The 27,375-nt window shown below is 37.0% G+C and overlaps 1 protein-coding gene across 1 annotated transcript; it reads right to left on the bottom strand.

The window, feature by feature from the left end:
• Nucleotides 1–330: 330 nt before the first annotated feature.
• LOC5576267 (fatty acid hydroxylase domain-containing protein 2) lies at nt 331–20,569 on the bottom strand. The gene is made up of 3 exons (XM_021853784.1): nt 20,320–20,569; nt 7,905–8,541; nt 331–1,414 (listed from the first exon to the last, which is right to left on the bottom strand). Exons 1-3 carry the CDS (start codon nt 20,417–20,419, stop codon nt 1,270–1,272), a joined length of 882 nt encoding a protein of 293 aa, XP_021709476.1. The 5' UTR covers nt 20,420–20,569; the 3' UTR covers nt 331–1,269.
• Nucleotides 20,570–27,375: the final 6,806 nt, after the last annotated feature.

Consider the following 27,375-nt stretch of genomic DNA (forward strand, 5'->3'; position numbering starts at 1 on the left):
CTTATTCTTTGCAGTCCTTGATCTTGATCTTGATACGTCGAGACGATCTGATGCAAACATGCACTTTTATCACACTTTTTCTGCACGCTACAACTTGTGTGATTGTCCAGTTTGGGGTGAAGTACGCAATAATTACGCTTCAGCAGTTGTTGAGCGCTTTGTGCGTTGTGCTTAATAAACGGGACCTAGAACTGACACGTCTTAAAGCTCGTTGGTTGAGTATTTATATGAGATAGTGTTACGCAGTGACTACTTTGAAGTTGTTAATAAATACATTTGAGGCATGTACTACTTGTGAGGACCAGGCTTGAAATTGAAACGACAGGTACATACATTACAAATCGAACATTTATTATATAGCCTAGCGATGCTGTCGAACTCAATACAAGTTATCATACACATTAAAAATAACTTTCCGTCTAGACTAGTTCATACTGAGCTCATTTTAATCGTTTGGCAAGTATTTATATCCATCGAAAGATTCGGTTGCGTAGGTAAGGGAATCAACATTGCACTTGCATTCTTTCGAGAAAGAACTCGTTTTTTCGTTCTGGTTCCAACATGCTTGTGATCCTCCTAAGGGAAGATTCACGATAGCTAATTTATATTTTATCAGGTAGATGTGATGAAACTGCAAACTCATTAGTTAAAAGATTAAATTATGGATTAATCTATTGAACAAGAACATGCTTAAAACTATTCTGTCGATGGGTTAAAAACTCTAAATTGCGTGACTAAGTAGCTTGTTTAGAGTAAATTAAAGTGAGGCTATTGAACTTATTCTCCTAATTATTGAGTCAATTTACTGATTTTATCTAAATTAAACATTTATATTTCAAGCATTTGACACTAGGCATTGACTCATGTTCTTAAAAGTAGGTTTATCTATCAACTAAACTCATATGTACGATCACAACTCCCTTTCATAAAAATCCTTAACTTTATACTAGCACTTGATTCTCGTTTCGATCGATGTTTCATCAGTATGTGTATTAACCATACGAATCAGGTGGATTCGTGTTCGAAAGACGCATTTAGAAGGAACAAAACTTTCTGGAAAAACTAGCATCTCGAAAACACATGACATCCTATCACAACCTACGACACTTTTAGTCCGAAGCTATTCAGTTCCTTCCGGCTGATCAACGAAGCTCAACCAGCAATCAAGCAACAATATCGTTTAACAGGAATATTGGACTGAGCCAACTACAGTTCGTAGTGTCAGAACCGGCTTATCGTAGACTATTATCTACCATTACTTAAAAGCACCTAATCGTCTTCTGGTATCAATTCGCGAGCTGATTTCAGAGAGAATATTCTTTTGTTGCGGAGATACTGCTTCTTCTTGCGGAACTCTTCGTTTGTACCATGTAGGGTGTCCCACCAGCCGTAGTTACCGTAACACTGATTGAATCTGAAAGTTAGAAAATGGGGACAGGTTAATTGAACTTATACCTATGTAAATTACATGTATTGATATTGAACTTCGAAATGGGTAATTGCTAGGTTTGATATAGCAGTGATTTCCACCTTCGGCTCGCTTAGAGTATACACAAAGATCCAGCGACACCTGCAAGTTTTTGAAATCTATCTAAATTCACGAACATGAAGAATTTGATCAAATTTTAAGCATTAGGTTAGATAAGTCGCGTATCTGCAAATGGAAATCAAAAAGAATTAATTTCCATTAGGAGATACTCGATTTCAAGTCAGGTTGGACTAGATGTTATTTTTTCCTTGAAAATATCACGATCTTTAAACTACTTCGAAACAAATGTTTCCGAAAATCTAAAATAGATTTAAAAGTAATTTAGAAGATCAGAGCCAAATATCTTGAGAAAATCAACTCGTATTATTTGCTGTGATGTACAAAGATCACATCTATTATGCACAACTTATTACGTAAGAAATTTGAAACGATCCTCTGAAGTTGTCGTTCAACAATCTTAGAAGGAGTGTGTCAAGTACCGTTCTAAGAGTTTAAAAGAGACTACCAATGCTATAGAACCTCAAATTTGATAGAAACCTTGCAAATGAGATGCTATGGAAGATATAATCTACCATCTTGCAATGTTTCAGTTCCGTTTGATCAGCAACTGAAGTGGAAACATTCATTAAAATATAAATATAATAATACGAGACAATTCAAAATTGTGTCCGGTATTGGAGGCCACCTTTCATGATCGATAAATTTGATACTAAAATACATCATTAGAAGTACAATGCTGAAAGTCGTATTAATATTTCCAAATCTATTTTTGCATGAAACAAAAGTAAGCATACTATAGATTGGACTCAACAAAATGCGACATTTCGTTTTGGGTGTAACTTTTTATCGCGTGAGTAAAAATTAATGAAATTTTGGGTAATACTAGTTTAGAGTGTTATGTTTATGTGTGAAAAATTCAGCCTATGGACATGCTCTATATCAACTGCAGCGATTTGCAGTAGACATTATGTCCCGGACCCGATTCATCTGACAAGCCAATCGAGCCCTCTGTCACCATCAGCATTGGGCAATTTTGATCAGAACATCGATGTTACTGAATCGATTCGAATCCGATATGTCGAATCGATTAACCGATTTAATCGATTAACCGATTTAATCGAATCCCTTGAATCGATGTTTTTGAATCGATTCTGTTTTCAAGATCATATGAAAATCTACAAAAAAAAATCAGTTGCATTTGATTTTTAAATACCTGCAATTAAACAGTGTTCGAAACTGAAAATTGTACATTGTACATTAAGCACTTAAAGGTTAGTTCAAAACTTGGTTTATGGCTCATGAGCTCATTCAAAAAATATAAGGGGCCGTCCATAAATTACGTAGCATTTTTTCACTGATTTTTTACACCCCCCTCCCCCATCGTAGCATTTTGTCACAAATGCTGATACTCCCCCTTGGAAAATACGTAGCATATCAAGCACCCACCCCCCCTCTAACATTTTTAAACTTGTTTAACATAGCGACTGGGTTGAAACTAAAAATTTGAATTCAGAAGTTTAATACAAAATTTGATATTAACTACTGACTGAAATGTAAGGGAAATCTAATCTAACAGTTTGATAATTTAAGTAATTTGGAAGACAGTTTTCAATAAACATATTTGTTTTTAAACTATATAACTTTGGTTTCCAGTGTTCCATATAGGCTGAATTGTATTACTATTGATTTTGTTACCATAAAAAAACAAGTTTACTATAAAAAAGTAAAAAAAGTTAAATTGGATTATTATATTATATATATAATATAATAATCCAATTAAACTTTTTTTACATTTTTTTATATTATATATTTTTATATATTAATTTGAAATGAATGTTCGTCATTACTATATATAAATTCAAATCCATTTAGCAATCTGTGGCCAGATATAGAAAACATTGCACTTGTAATATTATGATTGTTTAGAACATTTTTGCGATTATTATACAAATTATTGATCTCTATTAATATTTCAGCTGAACTTCATTATCGTTCCCCATTCTGAAATAATCTTACACAACCTAAAATGAAACAGTTGAATAATAAAAATTCTTCAAATTATCGAGTTTTTAAGCAAATTGAGGACCCAATTTTATAAGTCGAGTCATTATCGACCAACACTTTCGCTCGACTCGGCTCTGTCACTCGAGTTCATCGACAGTTCTCTCTCTATGTGACTGGAAAACTATGAGAGTCAACGTGTGACATATGAAATAACCATGCTTACTTCGATCGACAGTGGATAAAACTGAAACGGCTGACTTTATGTTCTTCTTCTTTCTGGCGTTACGTCCCCACTGGGACAGAGCCTGCTTCTCAGCTTAGTGTTCTTATGAGCACTTCCACAGTTATTAACTAAGAGCTTACTATGCCAATGACCATTTTTGCATGCGTATATCGTGTGGCAGGTACGATGATACTTTATGCCCTGGGAAGTCGAGAACATTTCCAACTCGAAAAGATCCTCGACCGGTGGGATTCGAACCCACGACCCTCAGCTTGGTCCTGCTGAATAACTGCGCGTTTACTGCTACGGCTATCTGGGCTGACTTTATGTCTTGTTATGAAATGGGTAAACAATGTGCTCCAAGTAGATTAAGCATTGATTTTTAATTAATTTATTAATTTTTTATTTTATTTTGTTTATAAATTTATTGATTTAGGCACGAATATAATATAATATTCACATACTTATTATAGATTTAAAAAATCTGTTTAATTGCATTTATAAAGAAAATCTGAAATTTCATAGTATCAATGTTTTGAAGCTTAATCATCATTTCATAACCCAAGTTTATAAGTCAAACAAAAAAAAAAGTAATAAAAAATATTTATATGCCACCTTTATTGCCGACATGATTCAAAATGCTACGTCCACTAGCTAGGACCCCTCCCTTCCCCTCGTCACACATCGTCACAAACGATTCTCTCGATTTCGAATGCTGCTAACACAGACAAACAGACGTAACACTAAGAACAAATCACGATCAAATTCATAGTCACGAGGACATGTACGCCCAATGCTAAAATCGGTATGTTTGGCCGACACGCCAACAGATGGTGGTAGTATGTAAACGTCAAACACGAACAAAAACGATGCGAGCACTGCGGGTGGCGGATTGGCCACCTACCATATTTTTGAATGAACCGTTAAAAAGGTGGTCGATGGACATATATGGGAGTGTGACGTCTGTTTGTCTGTGCTGCTAACATCGATTCAAAAAATTAAATAATCGAAAAAAATCGATGTTTGGAACATCGATTCAAAATCGCCCATCGCTAGTCACCATAGAAGATGGTGTCTTCATCGATGTCGATAGCCTGGAAAAATTGTATCGTGATCTGTCAAGTAGTTTTCAAGATACATTCGAAATAAGAAGAGCTACGCCAGCAAATCTTGGGCGCGGTGATCGATAATCCTGGTCAGTCTCACAGATGGATCAGCAAAAGGCTAAGACTCCACCATTCTACCGAGTCCGGCGTTGTGAAGATGTTCCAGAAGGCGAAGACCATCGAGTGGAGCGCTGGAAGCGGCCGAAACCCGAAAATGGAATACCCAGCGAAGGCGCTGAAGATAAAGCATTACTTTAAGATTAACCCGAACCTTTCCACCCGAGACGTGGCCAAAAAGGTCAATCCTTTGAAATGGTTGGTCCAGCAGACCATGAAGCAGACTGGGCTACGTGTTTTTAAGGTCAGGAAGGCGCAAAACCGGACAAACAAGCAGTGTTGATAGACTCACACTAAAATCTCAATCAATACGCTCTTCCGTGAGAGCAAACTCATTAGAGATCTGCTGTGCAAATCTCACGCTTGAGATTTTGATGCAAAATCACACAATCAGCTCAAACCGTAAAAAAAAAGTGAGAGGTTGTTTCCGAGATACAACCGCCAAGTTGACGTTGGATAACGTTAGCTTCATCTATTTCCTGGCTTGAGACCGTCACGATAAAAATCCAATCAATTTTCATACTATTTGTAGCATGTCAATTCTGACCTATTATGGATATTGTGTGTTATTATTTGGTTGGTTCGGTTAACACTTAAACACCGATAGAATCGATCGATGGAAGAAAAAGCATGAGCGGTAACTCTTGCCCCCCAAACAAATATTCCGGTTGAACGTTAGGTCCACGCATGATCCACTAAGATTGGTTGCTTTAGTAGGTTCCGAAGAAAGATTGAGGTTGAGGTATTTCTTCATGAAGTCCACGAACTCCATGTTCTCTCTTTACTCAAATCGATGTTAAAGTTGGCATGATTGGCATGATCTCTTTTTGATACTCAAAGAAGTTCTGCACCTTGAAGAACTTCTTCTGCTTCGTCGTGGTATCCGGGGAAAGGTAGAGGAAAATCTGCGCTTCCAGAGCTCAGCCGTCATGGTCCTGCAGGAAGCGAGCGTGGCCTAACTGGTCGGTTTGTTTGAGGATGCCAACCTGTGCGCGATCCACGCCAAGCGTGTCAGCATCATGCCGAAGGACATCCAGCTGACTCGTCGTATCCGTGGAGAACGCGCTTAAATTGAATTGCAGCACAATTTCAAACAAAACGGGTCAGAAGAATGCATTCGACATAAAAGAGTTACAATCCGAGACATTTCATCTATTACTATTAATTGATTAATTTATTTATCATTTATAATTTTGGATGATTAGTTTTCAACGGAAATAAATGGCAAACAAAGTTTTACCTAGGTTCCCGTCGCTCGGGTCGGGCGGCGGTAGCATTTGTGCAGCCTTCTCTGTGTACGTATTTCAATTCGATCGACAATTTCTTACCAAATCAAAACATCAACAAAGCTGGTGCTGATTAGTTTAAGCTCTTTGTTTGACAAGTTGATACTCTGATCGCTCTAGCATGCATTTACATGTAGGTAGCGACGACGACAACGCCATTATTCAAAATAATTAAAGTTTGTTAGGATGCTTAAAATATATCCCCGAGCCCGATTTCATCTTCTAAACTCGTACCAATTAGCTCATACGGTTGAAATAATTAAATTTCTGTTAGATATCAGGGAGTTATTAAGGAAATTGCCTACATTTAGGCGTTTTCATAGCAATTCTTGAAATTAACTATTCGATATTTCTTTAAATATTGCACAAAGAGGCTAACCGTCGTACTTGTTCGCCTGCATTCAGTTGTTTGGCACAAGAAAAACCATGAAATAATCATTTTCACCCGAAGTTACAATACATGTCAACTTCAAAACGTCAAAACCTTATAACAGCAAGAAAATTGTGCTTTTCTATGGAATATAAGACATGTCTCGATATTTACCAATTTTTCAATAGTTTAGTCATGAAAATCAATAGTTTTCATTATTGGAGTAGATTCGTAGAAAGATTTTCAATCGATTGGTGCAAGAATCTTGAAAATCTATGAGTGCGTTAGTAAGTTATTAACAGTCAAAATCTAACCACTTTTCGTGACGCGAGCGATTTTTCGTTTTTCGAAATTGTACCCCAGTATGTTGCCGTAAGACGTTATCCAACGTCAAAAAATTCATTCGCAAAACCCGTCAAAAACTCGTGTACCCGAATGTTGTTCTTTACGTTAGAAAGGATTACTATAATTTTACCAGACTAATAAGAAATCATTGCCATGTGTGAGTAAACTGTGGAAATAAGAGACAATGAGTCAAAAAGGTGAGCCAACTCATCCATGGTTTTTTGACTGCTGAGTTGCGTGATTGACATTTCACGCATGAAAAATCTCACGGTGGCCAAATTGCATGCGCGGAAGCTGTACCGTGAGAGGCTGGCCAAGCCAGGCTGTCTCATGATGGACGACAGACATATGTACATCAAGGCAGACACCAAACAAAACCCCGGCCTCGAGTTATTTGTTGGTACGTCCCGCATGAAGGTTCCGGAAAAGCTGCGGAAGAAGGCAGGCGATCTGCGAGTACGGACGGTACGGTACCGAGGTCCCACGCTGTTCATGAAGTATCTCGCCTGTAATGGATTGGTACGAAGCTAAGGGCGTTAAGGTGGTCTCGAAGGAGGCGAACCCTCCAAATACACCAGAACTTCGTTCGATCGAAAAGTTGTTCGGCGATAATTAAGAAGAAGTTAAAGAAAAGCTAAAAAACATTCACAACCGATAAATCTTTGAAGAAAAAGTGGGATAAACTGTGTATGAAAGATGGGCAAAGCGTCGCCCAAGATCTCATGAGCAGTATTAAGAGAAATGTACGAGTAATTCAATTCAACTCTCTATTTGATAGTCCACACTTTTTGTATGGCGACATCAATTTTGTTTTATGGATCGTCATGATTTTTTTGAAGCTCTTTGAAGCTTGACATAATTTATGGACGACCCCTATCTCCGATCTGGTTTCAGTTTTCTTCTACTTTGCTTTATGAATTCCTACATTTAAATAATCAGAGAGAAACTAAAGCCAGTTACTTACTTCAAATGGTGATAATCGTGATGTTCGGAGCTTCCAAGGAAAGGCAAATGATATCCGCAGTGATCCACCAGAGTATCCACCATAACAAATACCAACCACACTGCCACGGTTGCCGGATGACTTGTCATCAGTGCAGGTCCAGCATACACCGGAATAAGATCGCTGAGAATGAAGTCAAACGGATGGGCGTAAATGGCGGCCCATGCGATCGGTGCCGGCCATTCGTGATGCTTCTTGTGAATGTACTTGTACCAAAAATTGGCATGCAGCAATCGATGCGTGTAGTAGAACGCAATTTCCCACAAGACGATCGATACCACCATATCTCGGATGAAAATTTCCAGCGATGGTAGTTGTCGCATGTCAGGCAGGTCACTTGTTATCCACTTTCGTATGTGAAACGTGAGATACGTCGTTGGAATCCCGTACACTAGCTGATTGATGAAAGCCGTTTTGACCACCGGTTTCAGTTCGTTCCATTTTAGAGGTTCGTGTGTCCCTGGTTGGTTTTTGTATTTGCGCAGGCAGGCCGGTTTATTGGTGAGGTCCATGTACGCAAATAAACCGCCGATTATCCAGAACAAGCTGTACGACCATATCGTCAGGAACCAAACGTACAGGATCTCTGGATCGTCGCCTGTTAGTAAGAGAAAAGGATAACATTGCCAATTAAAACAGGATTTTTTTCTTGAATGTTTTTATGATTAAAGTCTGTTGCAATGCCTTGTGAAACGTTCTGTATAGTTTCCAAAAGAGATGGTGTACTTATTCGTTAAGGAACTCGAATGAATGGAAATACTGCATTTTCTGCTGAACATATAAAGGTATTTATTAAGTTTTTCGCAAGAATACCGTTAGATTATTCATGACTTCTTAAAAAATGCATGCCAAATTAACATATCTGTCTGAAAGATTTTACTGTGAATGATGAGTTGTTATCAAATTATGAATTGATTTTTTTCTTGAATTCAACCAATTGCTGATTCTGGCTGATTCTGGAAAAAAAAAAATTATAGCAGAATCGCGAGTATGTTAAAGTTGCTTTCTTCTTACCTTTTTTGAGACGGATAAATAGCTTAGGATTTTTGTCTGTTATAACAGATTGAAATTTCACTTCATATTTTTGTATAGCAATGACCCATAGAGCACACTCATTCACAATACAGCTCGATGTACGCAGTATTCATACAGTAGTAGTATCCATACCTGTACAGAACATTGAGGATGATCAATAGCTAACAAGCTGACTTTTGATGTCTTGTGCAGTAATCCATTCATACTTTAATCTCATCTTGTCAAGTCAAATCATCATTAGCTTGGATAGATCAAATTGAGATTGTTTGAGAACTTTCGAAAACGCCTCACACGAGGTCAGTGCTATAGTAACGATACGATGACACCATGCTTAAGATTTGTTTTGCTTCCGATACGTTCATTTGGCAATTATTCCATTTTGCTATGACCCCATTCTGCTTGCACGCAAATTGAACTCCAAGTGGAGTCTGATCTTTTCACAGAGGAAATCAAATACACATTAGACCATCCGTTTGAAGTTTTTTTTTTCGAATAACCTTTCAACTTGAATATGCCTACTCCTCAAGCAATCGCCGCATTGTGGTAGTAGTGCCAATTCCCAGCACCTTGAAAGAATAATCGTAATGATGTTTTAGCTCAAACTTATACCCATTCAACTCGCGTGATCGTTTAACGTAATTTTTTGCTTGCCTCAGTGACATCCACTTTTTAACACTTTCAGAAATTGTTATCGATTAAGTTCAATAAATATCCGAAGAAGTTTTAAAATACCATAGTTTAGAGCGCTTTTCCAGCAATAAGATTCACCACCCTATAATCGACGACATACAGTTCAAAACAAGATTCAAGCATAACTTCTAAATTACTATTAATTACTCCCGTACTATCGACACGCATTGGAAATTTGGCATTGTATTTCTCATGTGCATGACTGTTTTCTCGATTGTATGAAACGGTGGCTGCAAAGATGTCAAATTAGTATGCCTACGTGAAGGTTATGCAATCAAGGTCGCTCGAGTGAATGCAATGCTGTTATTTTATCCATTCCAAAAGTCTTACGCCGTTAAACAGATCGCATGCAGAGTTTGGCTGGATTTGTCACCAGACTGTGCAACATCACGATGGGGATTATGTGGTGGCCAAACTATTCAAATGATTTTCTCTGCTTCGAGGCTCAAGATCACTGACTGTTCCACTCAGAGGGAAGTAGTTTTGGTTGCTGTACATAATGAGTATTCATCAATACTGAGATAGTTGTGTAGTATCGATAGCAATTGATATGAATAAGAATAAACTAAAACCTATTCCGGTGGTGAAATCAGGTGACCCGTAATTCATGGTGTGATGAGACTTTATGTATTTTTGACGTAGCTAGGAATACCTAGGAATAGAAACCTAACGGAGCTTCTAAAGTACCAGGGCGCCCTCCACAGTATTGTGTCCTTTCTGTGCTACCCGGAGCAATACTGCAAGTGACCCTATTTTGCCCTAAATAATCTTATCACTTATCTGTTTGGTGGTGTTACATGAGGTTGTGTTACTTTTCCCGAACGCCAGTTCTCCGAATGCCACCTCCTCAAATACCCTGTTTCCTTGAATAACCCATTTCCCCTAAAAGTACTTGGCACTCAGTTTAAGCATAACTTCATCCAGTTCGAAGTGGTGAATTAACCGGTCATCTAATATTTACCCTTTTCAACCCGCTAATGCCCAAGGCACAATGGCACTTAATAAAAAAATAAACAAAGTTTAAGCAAAAAGAATAAAATCTATGGTGAGAATCCAAAAAATTCTCAAACGTCTGTCATGGTTAGCTGACAGCCCCATAGAATTAATTTTGCTTTTTATTAAGACAAATTTTATGCTAGTTCATTTTTTAAAACAGGCTTGCCCAATAGGATGCGGCTTATTTTTCGAAAGTTTCCATAACCAAAAATTCGAGCTCTTTCGAATTCAAATATCGTCGATGGGGGTGAGATTGGGTCAAAACGGAAAAATATGATTTATGAAAGCTAATAACGCTGATATTACTAAAAATTAAAATTCATATGTTAGTGAACATATTATTACGCATAATTCTCGCATAATCTGAAATAACGCCCTAAAAGCCATTGGTAATCACGTGTGTAGCTCGTTGTTTCTGAGCAAATTAATGAATAAGCACCCAAACCAACATCACTGGCAGGTAGATAATGATCCTTTCTTCACGATAGAGTTGTTAAATAACGTGTAAATCCATTCAAATTCTCAGAAACAACGAGCTACACACATGGTTACCATTGGCTTTTAGGGCGAGATCATAAATTATGCGAGAATTCATTACAATATACATTTTTAGAAATAGTAGTTTTTGTTTACTATATCAATAAACTTGTATGTTGAAACTAGATAAAATTCACAATCTTAAATTCTTCCTGTGCAAAGTATCGTTATATTAGTAGAAGGTTTAAAGTCTTTTCATTACATTTCACGCGTATTTCACACGGAATTTATTTGATTTTTCCACAAAAAAAAAACATTTTTTTCGGTACGGTGTCTAAAACATTGAAAATGGGGGTGAGATTAGGTAAAGCAAGAATGATAGTAAATGGAATTGCGAGTCCACTTTTTTGACATTTTACGTTGCCGGGTGTTATCTTTTTTCATTAAGATGTATTTATTCTTTCTAAATACAGCATTCATGAAACATCAAACAAGTCTACTTGAGGATTCCGTGCATTGAATAACAATGCAAAGCATTTTGACAACTTCTCAAACCAGCAACTGTGTTTCGTGCGCAGCAACATCGTAAAATTTTATCAATTAGTTCAATTAGTTTTAGAATTGAATTATTTATCAGTGTTTCCATATTACAGAAACATTTCACGGAAGTACAAATGAGTTGGATCGCTGAAATGCCGGGATTATGATGTCAACATATGCCTGAAATGTATTGATCGTGGAATGTCGCACCGAAATTTAACTCTTTGCGAAGGTTTAGAATAATCACTGTTTCAGTACACCTTTGGGGAAACTGAGTAGGCTTTATGGCAATGGGGATTATACTTTGAACACAATTTGAGGGAAAAAAGCAAGTAAACATCTTATACAACTTTTTGTCTTGTTTGCATCGTATCTCAACAATATTTTTCAGCTGTGAATGGTTTTGCAATCATATTCTCAAAAACAATTATTTCAATTACAGTGTCACCCCCTCTATGGGGTTAAATGAATAAATATTTTTCTTTAACTTTTTGAACAGTTGTTATTGTACCATAAAAGAACATACACCACCAAACTTGAAGTTTATTGGAGTTAAATTGCGATAGTTATTCAATAAATAAATCGTACATATCCCTTTTTGACCCAGTCTCCCCCCAACGACGGTAACATAAAAAGAGAAAAGAGAAACCTCAAAGTTTGAGCGGAAGTATTTAGTGGTGCAAGCGACTTGAAGGTGAATTTTCAAGTTATAACAAATGACTGTCGCTCAAGTTACCATAACAACGTTATTTTCTAACCAAATTTTGGAACTTTTAGCACCATTCTCTTTAAAATTAAATTGATGAAAACTTGGTAGAATATCTAACTAGCCTTGAATCAAACTAGTATTAATTTGTCTTAAATCAAAACTAGTAGTAGTTGGAGATTTTTTTTTGCTCAATTTGCTGAAAAAATTTCTTTGTTTAATCATAACTCCATGAATACCCAATCTTGGAACGACCTTTGAAGCTAATTTAAATGTTTTCAAACTGTATATACAAGACATTTAACTAGAAAATAGTTATGACCAAGCTAATCAACCTTAACTGCCCAAAATCATGTTTTTGATATAAAAAAAAACAAATTTCTTTGGATTTTTTAAGTTTTTTGCCGGAAGCTAAAATCTATAACATTATATGTAAAATGGTGAGTCGACAATCAGGAAGGAGCGGCCAACACAGCTCTGGTCCTCACAAGTTCCTACCTCGCGCTTCCACGGGTCAAACGATGACAAAGACCGCCAGCTAAGGGTTGCGTACTTAGCTGGTAGTGCAGCCTGGACACTGTTGTCCTTCTGACATCAGCTAGAGTGAGGAGGTACGTTCTGAGCGTCTGTACACCAGGGGGTGCGGCTCAAACAGCGTCTGTTCTGGCATCCAGCGGCTGAGTATGAAACACTGAATTGCGAAAAGTTGGCGTGTGCGTGGCTGCTATTCAGGAAGTGCGTTGGCTAAGATCTGGAGAACGTGAATTTAGAGCGGTAGACCCCGTCGCTAACACCGCATTCAAATACAACATCTACCACAGCGGTGGTGATAAAGCTGAACACGGAGTCGGTTTCATAGTGATCGGGAAGCAGATGGAGCGCGTTATTAGGTGGAGGCCGATCAACGAGCGGATCTGCGTATTGAGGATTCGGGACAAGTTCTTCAACTACAGCCTGATCAACGTCTATGCACCGACTTAAGACAAACCCGATGACGTGAAGAACGCGATTTACGAATATCTCGACAAGACCTAAGGAGAATGCCCAAAACACGACGTGAAAATTGTCATCGGCGACGCTAATGCGCCAGGGAGCCAGCAAAACACGATTTCCCCGTAGCTAACAACAAAAACACGTTGAAGATAGTTTCTCCCTTTATTCAGTGGCTTACGCAATTGTTCACTCATTTACTTGCATATTTCTTAGAATCGTGTAACTTTTGAGCAATAGCACACTAAAATCAATTTCGTTATTATGCGCCTTACCCAGTGTTGGGGCAGGTCTGGGCTCACCTTTATCTGTGTCTCACACGACGAAACAGTCACGCTTTCCGGGGTCTCAAATCAAAATGTGATACGACGCACTACACAATAAATCGAATTTAAAGCGAGTTGTTCTTCAAACACTTCTATATTATGACTGATCGGGTTGATGGCTAACAGTGCAACTGACGAGCGTAATTACAGTCTATGAGCTAGATACCGCACAGCATCTGAAGCTGGGGAGAGAAAATGAGAGCTACTACTACGAGAGAAATCTCTCCACAAGGTGTTGGCTAACTATATATACGGCAAATAACATCGAAATCCAACACCCAGCTTAAACCCACGTTAATGAGTAGTTATAAGTTAACGTGAACAACCCAAAACTGTCAGATTCCCCAAAAGTGTCAATTTCCCAAAAATGTCAAAATCATGTTGGCCACGGTTCATATATATGGGGTTGACACGCTTGGAGGGCCCGTGTAATGCGCAGGTCGGAAAAGATTACTTCCTCCGCCCTATCATTGGTAAAGAGAGCCTTCACTCTGTTACCAACTACAACGGCCTACATTTAGTGAACTTTGCTGCCACCAGGGGAATGGCCATCAGTAGCACCTACTTTGCACGCAAGGATATCCGCAAGCACACCTGGCAACACCCAAATGGCGAACTTTGCAACCAAATCGACCATGTTCTGGTAGACGGCCGACATGTTTCCGATGCCATCGTTGTTAGAACTTTCAGGGGTCCTAATATCGACTCATACCACTATTTCCTTGTAAGCAAAATTCGAGCGCTATTATCAACCGTTTCGAGTTCTAGAAATCAGTGTCGTAAAAATTCAGCCGAATGATAGCCGATCAGTGCGAAAACGAACAAAAACAAACTCCGCTAGCAAGAAGCCAATCTGACTTCGAGTGCGAATGCGACGAGAAAGAGAGTGGGTGCAACACACGCACACATTCAGTTTCACCCACTGTTGGTGTCATTTCAAAATTCAGTTTCACCTAGAGGCACTGAAATTGAAAATTGAATATAAAAAATTACAAATGACTGGTGTAAGAAAACGGCAATGTGATGCCTCCAGTTGATGAATCATGATTGTCTTTTAATAAAAAAATACAACTTTTGCAATTTGCGGATGTTTTGTGAGGTATTCTGACGGAAATGATTTTTTTCACTAGTGAAATTGAATTTGAATGTCAGTAGTGGATGAGAATTAGTGTAGCAAAAGTAATTGAAAAACTGAATGCATGTTCTACCAGATTCGTGCATGTATTGTCAAACAAACATTCACACAAAGAAGAATTCAACGATGACGGAGCCTACTGAGGATCGGCGTTGTTGACTGTATATTGAAATATGCAGACACTGCTAGAAATTGACAATCGTTGCGTTCCAATATCCAACGCCTGTCAGCAGGTGGTGTAGCAGTGGACTACTATCAAAAGCTCGACGGATTAGCGAAATCGACGAAAGCGTCAACCTCAGCGATCTGTGGGAGTCAGTCTACGGAGCGGTGAGCACAGTAGCGCGAGAAGTGGTAGGTACTGCTCAACGAAGACCAAGGAACGGTTGGTTCGACAAGGAGTGCCAGAGAATGACGAACGAAAGAACTTGGCTAAAAGCCGGATGCTGGTGTCTGGTACCCGTCAGAGCAGAGAGCGGTACAAGGAAGCAAGGGCAGCCGAAAAACGGATCCATCGCAGAAAGAAAAAGGAGCATGAAGAGGCAGTAATTGCTCAGGCGCAAGAAGCTATGGAACAGAACTACATGCGACGGTTCGACGAGTCCGTAAATGGTGTGCGGAGAAAAACAGCGCCGTCTCCCGCCATGTGCAACGACCGCGAAGGAAACTTGCTGACGGATAAAACAATGGTGGCCGCCAGGTGGAAAGAGTACTGCGAGTCATTGTTGAACGGAGATAATGGAAGTGGAACTGGTAGCAGAATTCAAATCGATGACGATGGACAGGCTGTGGAACCTCCAACACTAGATGAGATAAAAAAAAGCTATCAATGGGCTGAAGAACAACAAGGCTGCTGGGAAGGACGAGCTCCCGGCCGAACTTCTCAAACGTATTATCATTTCGAGGATATGGGAGGAAGAACAAATGCCTACTAGTTGGTTGGAAGGTCTCATTTGTACAAGAAAGTCGGCGAATACCAAGCTGGTTTTCGAGAGGGTCGATCAACGACGGATCAAATGTTTACGTCAAATCATAGATAAATTCCGGGAGTACAACTTGCAGACTCATCATCTGTTTGTAGATTTCAAAGCAGCGTACGATTCAGTGAAGAGAAACGAGTTGTGGCAAATTATGTCTGAACATGGCTTTCCGGCGAAGCTGATTAGACTGATTCGTGCAACGCTTGATGAATCGAAATCAAGTGTGCAGGTGGTGGACGAGATTTTGTCATCGTTCGTAACCTTAGATGGATTGAAACAGGGTGACGCTCTTTCTAACTTGCTGTTTAACATAGCGCTCGAAGGTGCTATCAGGAGAGCCGGTGTGCAGAGAAGCGGTACCATTATCACACGTTCTCATATGCTCCTTGGCTTTGCGGACGATATCGACATAATCGGGATTGACCGTCGGGCAGTGGAAAAGGCGTTCGTGCCTTTCAAGAGGGAGACAGCGAGGATCGGGCTCTCGATCAACACCACAAAAACGAAGTACATGATAGCTGGTGGTCAACGTGGGACCAGACGTGTTAGTGGTAGCGAAATGGTGCTAGGTGGTGAAAAGTTTGAAGTGGTGGAAGAATTTGTGTATCTTGGTGACACTAGTGACATGCGATAATGATGTTAGCCGCGAGGTGAAAAGACGTATTGCAGCTGCGAGTCGGGCTTTCTATGGGCTGCGTAACCAGCTGAAGTCCCGTAGCCTGCAAACGAAAACAAAACTCGCGTTATACAGGACACTGATCCTTCCGGTTGTCCTACATGGCCATGAATCATGGACATTGAAGGAAGTCGACCGGAGAGCTATCGGGGTGTTTGAACGTAAGTGCTGCGAACAATACTCGGCGGTAAACTAGAAAACGGCATCTGGCGGCGTCGCATGATTCACGAGTTGTACCAAGTGTATAAAAAGATGGATATTGTCAAGCGCATAAAACACGGCAGGCTGCGTTGAGCTAGTCACGTTGCCCGTATGCCGGAAGAACGACAAGCAAAGATAATATTCAACAGAGAACCCGGAAGAGGCCGCCGATTTCGTGGTAGGCCACGCACACGATGGCTTTTTGCGGTTGAGGAGGACTTAAGGGCACTTAACGTTCAGGGCGACTGGAAGCGATTGGCCCAGGACCGAGCCCAGTGGAGAAGATTCATCTATTCGGCGCAGATTCATCGTACCGAATTGTAGCCCATAAAGTTTCAAGTATCAAGTAAGTATAATGTGATTTTTTTTAGTTAAATCAAATTCCACAAGGATTATTGAAGTGTGGATTCATACCTTATGCTATTTGTTTTGGAAATGTTGCAAATTATTCTATCAAATTCTTTCATATAGTTTCCCAAAAAATATTACAAATTCTTTCACGAAATTCTTCAAAAGTCCTGTAATATATTTACAAAATACCTCACAAATTGTGTGACAAATTCTACTTTATTGATGAAAAGTATTTTTGGAATGTCTCTTGCTTTTGAATCTTCAGAGGAAATTTGTTAGAAAACTCCAGGCATAGTTTTGCCTCCGAAATTAGCATAGCGTTAAAGAAGTCTGTCGGGGCCCAAATATTTAGAAAAATAACAGTAAAGGGATTATTTAGGAAATTCATAGAGAAATTTGTAAGGATCTTCCTTAAAACATTGCTTAAGAAATAGTTTTGTCAAATATGCCAATAACCCAAATTCTGGAATTAAATGCTTGTGCAATTACATAGAATTACATTACATTACAGCTTCTTACAATTACATGGAATTCCTAGAAGGTTTCTGACAGAATTCTGGGAGTCCAGAAATCAAAGAAGCACTTCTGTTTCTAAAGAAGATTCTGATGAAGTTTCTTGACAATTTTATTTATTTTTTATTCCTTAGAGAAATTCCATTTATAATGTAGCCATTCACCTCTATAGAACAGATTTTAAATCATCACTTATCTTTATTCCGTTATCCATCTGTTGTTTCTACATGCTTCAACATTTTGTTGTTTCTCCTTCTTTACATGATGCTTTCTTCAGCAACTTCGTACAAAAAATGTGTTCGTACTCCAAAAAGCAATATTTTAAAGAATCCAAAGAAAAAAAATTCTAGGAGTTCTAAATTCTACCACAATAGGTTAAAATAGTCCCTCCAAAAAATGTTTATCTCTGCAAGTAGGAAGAAATTGGTTTTTAGTTTAATCTGCTCACCATAGTATCATGAAACTTCAGAGTTCATGCAAATCATTCTGTAATATTTTATAAATTATGATTCGTGGTTTACGGCTAACCAGTCGAGTGGAAGTGGAATTTCACATCAATTATTCCATTATATCCAATTGCAAAGTCGATGTAATGTTTAGTTTTTCGGTAGTTTTATTTTCTAACATGTTAGATACTGTCAGTAAAAAATCCATTCGTTTTAACGTCAATCATTATTCATCATAAAATTCCAATAAAAAACGAGATATTTTTTTAAAGAAAATCCTACTAAAACCATCTAAGTTTTTTTTTTGTGAGGTACATCGTCAGGAATTTCCTCAAAAAGTTTCAGAAATTTTACGGTGAAATCTTGAATTTCCCGACATGAATTTAGTTTTTTTTTCAAATTCCATGGTAAATTATCTAAAAGTATGGTGGAAGTTCCTACAAAACTTTGATATGAATCGAATATTGATATGGTGTGATTCGTGGACTGATTTGTGAAAAATCCCTGAAATATTGATGTATTCCTGGAGTAATTTTTGAACCAAATATGGAGAGTATATAGATTTCTAGATATTACTTTTAGAAGAATCCCTGAATTAACATTCGGAAAAAAATATGGAGTAATTTATAGAACATAAAAGAAATTTAAAATATTATGTTCAAGAGAACTTTCAAGGAAAGCGGGGAGCAAATATTTTTAGATAAATCTAATGAAACACTTAAGGATTTTTTGTGTGAAAACAATGCAATGGAAAACCTGCTGTAAAATCGCTCAGAACATTTTCCTAATTCAATCTTGTTTAATTGTTTATAAAAATCTTGTAGTATTTTAGGAGGAAACCTTAGAGTAACCTGGATGAATCATTTAATAATTTTGTAGGAAATCCAAGAAAATTTTTGTCGTGAATTTGTCAAGCAATCTTTGAAGAATTTCTGATAGATTTTCTGAAAAATTTGTTGAAGGAATCTGAAGATTAAATTAATGAAGAATCTCTAAGGCAAAGTAGAAAAATCTTTTGGTGAACTATTAGATATAATTGTTTCGACAAAGAGTGAATATTTTCCGTAGTAAACATTGACATTTACAAGTTTCACTGATGTGCAGCGATATGAGATAAAACTACAAATAAATAAAATCAATACAAATCTACGCAAACTATGAAATTTGTGAAAATCGTCATTACTTCAGTAAACCAAGAATTTGTTAGGCCCCCTCCAGAAATGAAACCTAGCTACGCCAATGATGTTCAGATATAATCACTGTTTTTGTACAATCAAATTTATTACTAAAAATTACGTGGCATCGCTTTGAAACTCAATTTATGGACAAAGGATTTAAAAACAAAAACAAGTCTTTTCGTTGTATGCTTTATTAAAAAAATGAGTGTTTTCAAAATTTACTATTTCTTTCCAAACATGCTAACTGAATTTTTACAAGTAAGATCCTGCCAACAAAATTATATTCCAATTGCTTTATATATTGATTGATAGACCCTCACCCTCACTGGGACAGGGCCTGCTTCTCAGCTTAGTGTTCTTATGGGCTTTTCCACAGTTATTAACTGTGAGCATTCATTTGCCAAAGTTGCCATTTTCGCATTCGTATATTGGGCGGCAAATACGATTATACTCTATGCCCAGGGAAGTCTAGGGAATTTCCATTTACGAAAAGATCCTGGAACGACCGGGAATCGAACCCAGATACCTCCAGCATGGCTTTGCGTTGTAGCCGCGGACGCTAGCCACTCGGCAAGGGAGTATTTTTTTTTCTAGTGAAATCTATTTTGAGTCCAACGGAAAAACTATATTTCTGCTAAAACATGTTTATTTCACTTCTACAATGAATTTCATGTCGAAAAATTCGACTCATGGCTTTGAATTTAGTTATATTGATAGTTATAATATTGATTATTCATCTGTATCATAATAACATCGAACATATCATAGTTGTTTGAGTTTAAGATGAATTTTATAAGGCCAAGATACTATGTAGTCTGGTCTGTCTGAACACCTACCATTTGATTATGCTGTAACGCCACTTGGTGAGTGAATTCTAAAATTTATTCCTCTGAGTGGAAGGCAATAGGTCTATGATCTACTTCTCCAAATATATTTCCATTATTTCATCATTTCGTTTTCAAGTTATTTGCACAAAGCACTGTTCTCAATTGAGAAGTAAGCTATAAACTATTGCAATCGGTTGAAAATGATAGAATCATTGACAAAGCATTCCAAACTGAAAATATTGTTTTAAATTATCACATCTAATGAATACAAGTACATGCAATAGTTTCAAGAAAAAAGAAGATATTTACCGATGGTATCGAGAAAGTTGTTCCATTGATCCTGGAGAAACACACTGGAGTAAACAGCTTCACTTAATTCCAAAGACGCATTGGCAAAGGTATCGTACATTGTTAGAGGTACACTTGGCAAAAGAAAGTCAACAGTCGATTAACGGATCGTTTAAATTCACTAACCACACCGAAGACTCCCGTTTGAATTCTATTCTCTAGAACCTCACAAGTGATTCCACCGGAGATCGATCGATAAAACGTTGTAAGTCACCGATTGTTCAGTTGCAACTGCCAAGATACGCACCTCAACAGGGAGGCCTGAGTTCTTTGCCCCACAAAGCAGTGCGTTGATGGCTGGTACGCGTGCACGCGTGCATTAGTTTGATGAATTTCAGTCCGTTTCCACTTCCGTAGGAACGATGGCGACAATAAAAAGCGCCGCGACGCCGATGACAACGTCGATGCTTACAGGTGGTACCAAAGTGCGGCGTTTCTATCTCTGAGTCAACGATGCTTAGATATGGCGTTGATTGCTCTTCATTGTAAAATTTTATTATAGGCCTATAGTGCCAATAGGCCTGTCATTGAAATAAAGATCTTTGCAATTTCTTTCAACATTCGGAGTGTTTTCGCCAAATACAAAAACTGATCCAAGGGCAAGGGTAGATCTAGTGTGCGACATTGACGAAAAACTTTGAATGGCTTTTCGAAACAACATCTACGCCAACTTGTAAAAATTAACGTCTTTTGTGTTGAATTTGTTTTCTAACCTGATTTAGTACTATTGGTACGCAAACCATAGTTGCAACCATAATCAAATTCTGTTACGATTACGAAAGCAATTGGACAGTGTAATAAACGGATTATGGCGGAACTCATTTTGAATGTGGGTCATCCCATACCAAGTATCCACAAAAAGGTAAAACGTGTAATAGACCACCACTGATTTTAACCAAATTTTGGTCGAATGTTCATTCACTTGATATGTGTTAAAAGCCAAATTAAAGGCCGGTCGGATCACTCCTCGGCTAATGGAACTACCCCTTATGATTGCAAATTTGACAAAAAACTATGATTCTATCTTCAAAATTGGTAGACAGATAAAGGTGGCCTACAACACTTTTGGAACAAGTCGGAGCCTAATATATTTTTAGCAGTGTTGTCAAATATACTTATTTTCAATTTTAAAATTTCAGATCGATTTTTCCTCGAATGAGTATTATTTTATTACATCGTGATTATCAGACATTTTACAGTTGAAAACACTTAACTCCCTGAGGAGTTTTGAGCCAATATTGTGAAATGAATTTTGAGTTAAAAAGTAAGAATTTTCAATTTATTTCATTCCATTCGTTATATTAATAGGCAAAAGATCTACTCTAACCAAACATAAGATGACAGTGTCACCAGAATTACTAAATTTCAATTTTCTAGACATATTTCTTGTTTTGCAATCTAATACTTAACTTTATAGGGTAAATGATCCCTTAGTTGTGGGTGTTCCTATATTTGCGGTAAGGTCGTTTTCACTGATTTTATTTCATTAGCCACAGAACCGACACTGCCAATCGACATATTGGCTTGTTGATACACGGAATAGTTGAAAAGAGCGTTCAAATTGCTTTAAAACTGATGAAATATCACTAAAATTGTTAAAACTGTTCTTACTTGTTTTTAATTATGAATCGTAGTTTACGGCTAACCAGCCGAGTGGAAGTTTAACAACTACCGAAAAGCTAAACATTACATATAATTTGCAATTGGATTAGATGGACAAATTGATGTGAAGATTTGCGAAAAAGTTACACGTCTTCTCAGTGAGAATCGAACTGGCTAGTGTAGTGTGCTATTCCTATACCTAAAAAACAATGCGCTCTCGGGCTAGGCATTGGATATATATAGAAAGCGTTGTGTTTGGATGGGCATCTAATTCTTCCGAAAGAGGTGCACTTTGCGAAAAAGGACCACGTGATTATTGAGCTGAAATCGAATTCAGGTTAACTTCTGCGTTCATGAGTCCTCTCATGGCGTAGTGGTTAACGCGCCCCAACTAGAGATCGGGGAGTCGTGAGTTCGATTCTCACTGAGAAGACGTGTAACTTTTTCGCAAATCTTCACATCAATTTGTCCATCTAATCCAATTGCAAATTATATGTAATGTTTAGCTTTTCGGTAGTTGTTAAAACTGTTCTTGCTTGTACCAATAGTTGCGGTAAAGTGTTCCTATAGTGGTGGATCCCATAAGAAAACAACGGATACCGCAACTATAGGAACACAAATTAAAAATATACTGCAACCAAAGGAACGGTGTACCAATAGTGGAGGTATTATTTTTCACTGACATGCCGTGAATTCATTTTTCTCGTTGGTCGTTACTTCCCGTTACAACATCAACATGTGCATAAATTGCGTTTCTTGAATTAAAGCGGTTAAATGAAGTTCAATCATGCTTAGTACCTCCACTATTGGTACATCTACCCTACATTCAAATATAATTTGAACTTGCAAGAGCTTTCTTTTAATTTCATGCTTTCTTAGTTTGATATTATTTTTTACAATTCAATTAAGAAATGGTAATCTGGCAACTGTTTCGTGATTTTTTTAATTGCCAATTATTTAGTAAGTTCTTTATCAACCTAGAATACCTTAATTTTGAATTAAACAATAAATGTTTCGTTGAAATCAGAGAATGCTTGAGGTTTATATGTAAAATTTGGACTTTTTAACTTAAAAACGCAATTTCACAACATTGGCTCAAAACACTTAGAGAAGTTAAGTGTTTTCGACTGGAAAATGTCTGATAAACACGATAGAATCAAAATGATTGAAACCAAATAATATTCACGAAAAATCGATTTAAAGTTTCAATATTAATAATAAACAAATTTGGCAACATTCCATAGCATAAATGTTCAGACTCCTTGAACGAATCCTTTCAAAAGTGGTAAAGGTTATTTTCCTCTATGCTTGATAGTCTCGAAGATATAAATTGAAAAATGTAACGAAAATCATGGGTTTTCTCAAATTTTCAATCACGAGGCTCCAAAAGAGTTGAAAAACTGAATGATCCCGACCAGATGGAAGAAACAAGATTAGTTGTTATAAAACATGTACCGTTAGTAGTTAAAATAACAAAAAATCTAACAAAATTTGCACCAAACAAAACTAATGTAAAACAAATCCTATTATAATTATAACAAAATTATTACAGAATGTGTTGCGAGGGTGTTACAAAATAACAAAATTATTGCAAATTATGTTATTGTTCATGACATCGGATGTCATTTGCAACTAATCTACAAATGCGATGCCATATATATTACAAATGTTGTTACAAATGTGTAACCAAATATATATCAAGTTGAGAACAAAGCCTCTTGATAACAAAATAATATCAAATTCTGTTATTTTTAACTGATGCTGATAGGAATGTGTTATGATCTTGTTATGTGGTTCTGGTCGGGATATCATACTTTAATGATAGCTGTTATCATTTTGATATTCTTTTATCGACGGAAACCGAATGATAACAAAATTTGTTATCACTGTATCCGCGACAGACATGTTTGATAACAGGTTGATAACAAAATATATTATCACACATCTTTTCAATAACATTTTTCTAAGGCGTGTGTTATTTACTAAACAAAAACGACTTTTCATCACACATTTTTTTTAAATGATTTGGAGCGTAAGCAAGAATATTCATCTCTCAAAAACCTTCCATGATTTTTTGTCATATTAGTAAAAAAAATCTAAAAATAATAATGATGATGATCATACCGTTTTGATTCATATTACGGACAGTTTCATATTCCGGACACGCTACTTTGTATGGGAAACATTTCACAAGAAATGTTTCAATTTTTGCCATTCAAAAGTTCTCACTTTCGAGGATCGTTTTAATAAGCTTTTCCCATAAATATCTATGCGAATTTATAATGCCCAACTACCTTAGACGTCTCTTGAGTGATTTGTGGATTTCAATTGATGATTTGATTGTTCTATTAATGATTATCATGAGCTGTCCGGAATTTGAATCAAAGTGTCCGGAATATGAGGCAAAATTCCTCACTCGTCCGGAATAAGAATCATCAAAAGGCCACACATTTTGATTAATTTAAAATTATTCAAGTTGCGGAAGCGTATTCTTTACCCATCATTCGAAAGTTAAGGGTTTCCGACGCTCGATATGGCTAAGGAATCATACAGAATGATTTATTTTGTATGGTTTATGTTGGGTTATACTTCACTGAGGCCTTAAGTGTCCGTAATATGAATCAAAACGGTACATGTATGTATGTAGTTATCAACTTGAACACAGTTATAACATAATTAACTGTTACTTTGTTATTCGACGAACAAATTTGAGTTTTCATTTTTGTTTTGTTGGCTGTTAATTTAGCCTAGATAAAAACAAAATCAGTTATGAAATGATGATAACCAGGTAACAAAATTTCTTTTCATTTTGTTTTCAATTTGTGCTGGTGTCAGGCCGTGGGGAGTCCAATAGGCATAAAATTCTTTGTTCCAAGTTAATGAACATTTGACTAAAATTTTGTTGAAATCAGTGAAGGTCAATTACACGTGCTGTGGACAATTAATATGGAATGACCCTACAGATGTAAAAAGAAAACAAATTTCATTTAAATGAATGAAAGCCGAATATTAGTATTATACTATTTATTTCCACTAGAGCTACACAGAGAAAATGAAGTACTCAAAAGTTAGTTCATTCCACTCAATTCCGGGGGTTCGTGCGTTAACTAAATTTTGAGTTAGTGGGATAGAAGTTGTTTTCATTTGCAGCCATGCGAAAAAATACATAGTGGCTAAGTTCTTTTCACTCAATCGGCAGATCAAATAACTCAACTTCCAGTACTATGCCACTTACTCAAATTTGAGGTAACACACTAAGGTTCGATTTTTCGGTTGTTTTGCTCTTTGCTCTCTGACAACAATAGAAGGAGCGAATGAAATAGGGAGAGAAAAATAACTCTAAAGTAAGCTAAAAATACTCAAATATGGGTTTTCCATTTCTCCGTGTAGTATTCTTTGACAAATACGACCTCAACATCTCCAATGTCGTGTATTAGACTCGATTTCTATTTCTTTTTTCTTTTTTTCATTAAAATGAATATTTTTGTTATGGTTACATAATGTAAGATGATTTTTCTCCAAAAACTTAGGTTTTCTTATTGAATATTGAATCGTTCAATAACACAGCACAACAAACATAACCTTCTCGTTTGTATCAAAGATCAAATTATGTGCTTCCAGTAATGTTAACGTTGAATCCATTGCTGTTCTTAAAAATGTTCCAGCACGTCACAATTTTGTGCTTTAGGTCACAAAAGTTGTATAAAATACTTGTTTTATATATGTATAAATGATATTCAAACAATGGTTTACTGAACTTTTTGATAATTCAATTTACCGAGCATGCAAAATAAGACACAAACTTTTGTTGTCTCATACATAAGTTTGTGTCTCATTTTGATTTAAATTGCACGATTGAATCAAATTTTGGAACTCGCTTGCACTGACAAACAGACGAAACACTTAGAACAAATCTTGATCGGAATCATAGTCATGAGGACATGTACGCCCAATGCCAAAATTAGTGTGTTTGGCTGACGGGCCAACAGATGATGGTACTGTGAAAACATCAAATGCGAACAAAAACGATGCGAGCGCTGCGGGTGGCGGATTGAGCACCTACCACAATTTTTAATCGACCGTTAAAAGCATATTTTTTCTTTCAATTTGGAGACTGTTGTGGCCGCTTGGGGAATATGGTCCTGGATTATAGGTTTCAAAAATCTAAATGGAAATTTTTAAAATACATTGTACTGATAGCTTTCGACGGCTCAATTTCATGATTTTCCACCCAGAAGTGAATGATTGCCATGTCTAGTGGTTCTGATCATTTTCGGACATTCGGTGAATGGTTCCGATAGGGCTTCAAATGGTTACTTTTCAGATCTCTTGGGACCTTTGGGACCATTTGTCTAGTTACGGTTTGAATAATATGGCCTTACTATCTTATTAGTGTGCAATACTCTACAAACGAAAACAGTTGATAAATTCTCTCAATCAGATCGATTTCACACTCATTTTATGAAATTATTTGAAAGGTCTCTTGTATTTCAACATAATTTTCATTTCGAAATACTCAACAGATTTGGACCTATGTTCAAAACCATCACCAAATTCGAAATTCATACATGAATCAAAAATATAACTCATTTGTGATTTTCCCTAAAAAATTCATCATAATCGATCAAACGGTTGCGTGGGTACAGAATTTTGAAACGTCAATTTCGGCGTTATGTACCGCAAAAGTTAATAAGATATACGCATTCATCAGTAGACGAAAGCTACTCTGATCATGTCCTTTTGCGATAACTTTTTAACCTTTTATAAAAATCATGGAGTAGAGTACCTAGATATCAGAAGTTAGTCAAACTATTTCGTACATGCAGGCCCATGGCCCCTAGCGTAGTCAACATCTTTATGTATTAATCCATTTTCAGGTAAATTGAATCGAGAGTGTAATCATAAAGTGACGTTTTGTTTAATGTTTATGATCCGTAATCGAACAAGCGCCGCATTAAAATAGCTGATTGCATGCTTAGATCACAGACAAACAGACGTAACACTTAGAACAAAGCTCGATCAAAATCATAGTCACGTGTAAGTGCTGTTTTCTTATTTTTGGTAGGTTACCTGAAGAATAATTGCTGGTAAGTTAGTTGACTAATTAGCTGACTGATAATTACTATTGCTGCTTTCAGTAAGCTGCAATTGAATACCATCAACTTAAAACTATTAGTACACAGTATGTAGTTTTGTGACAAGGCATAAATAAACAGACGAACATCGGTTCAATTCTAACAAAATCTTTGCGATGTCAAATATTTTTTGGATCCGTATCAATCCAAGCCAAATATTCGTTATATTGTACTGATAGCTTAAGGTTGCAGAAGAAAAAGAAACTAGCTTAAGATCCGCATCAATAATCTAGCTGCTCCTGGCTAATTTGCTTTCTTATGCTGCTCAACATATAATTCC

Source organism: Aedes aegypti, chromosome 3 (assembly GCF_002204515.2).
Source record: "Aedes aegypti strain LVP_AGWG chromosome 3, AaegL5.0 Primary Assembly, whole genome shotgun sequence".
Lineage (NCBI taxonomy): Eukaryota > Metazoa > Arthropoda > Insecta > Diptera > Culicidae > Aedes > Aedes aegypti.

Bases quoted from the DNA above. Each gene is read 5' to 3' on its own strand.
- LOC5576267 (XM_021853784.1), bottom strand. From the start codon at position 20,419: ATGTACGATACCTTTGCCAATGCGTCTTTGGAATTAAGTGAAGCTGTT. The intron at 8,542-20,319 runs GTAAATATCTTC...TCTTACTAACAG, and splicing joins CAACTTTCTCGATACCATCG to GCGACGATCCAGAGATCCTG. The intron at 1,415-7,904 runs GTAAGTAACTGG...TCTAACTTTCAG, and splicing joins CACGATTATCACCATTTGAA to ATTCAATCAGTGTTACGGTA.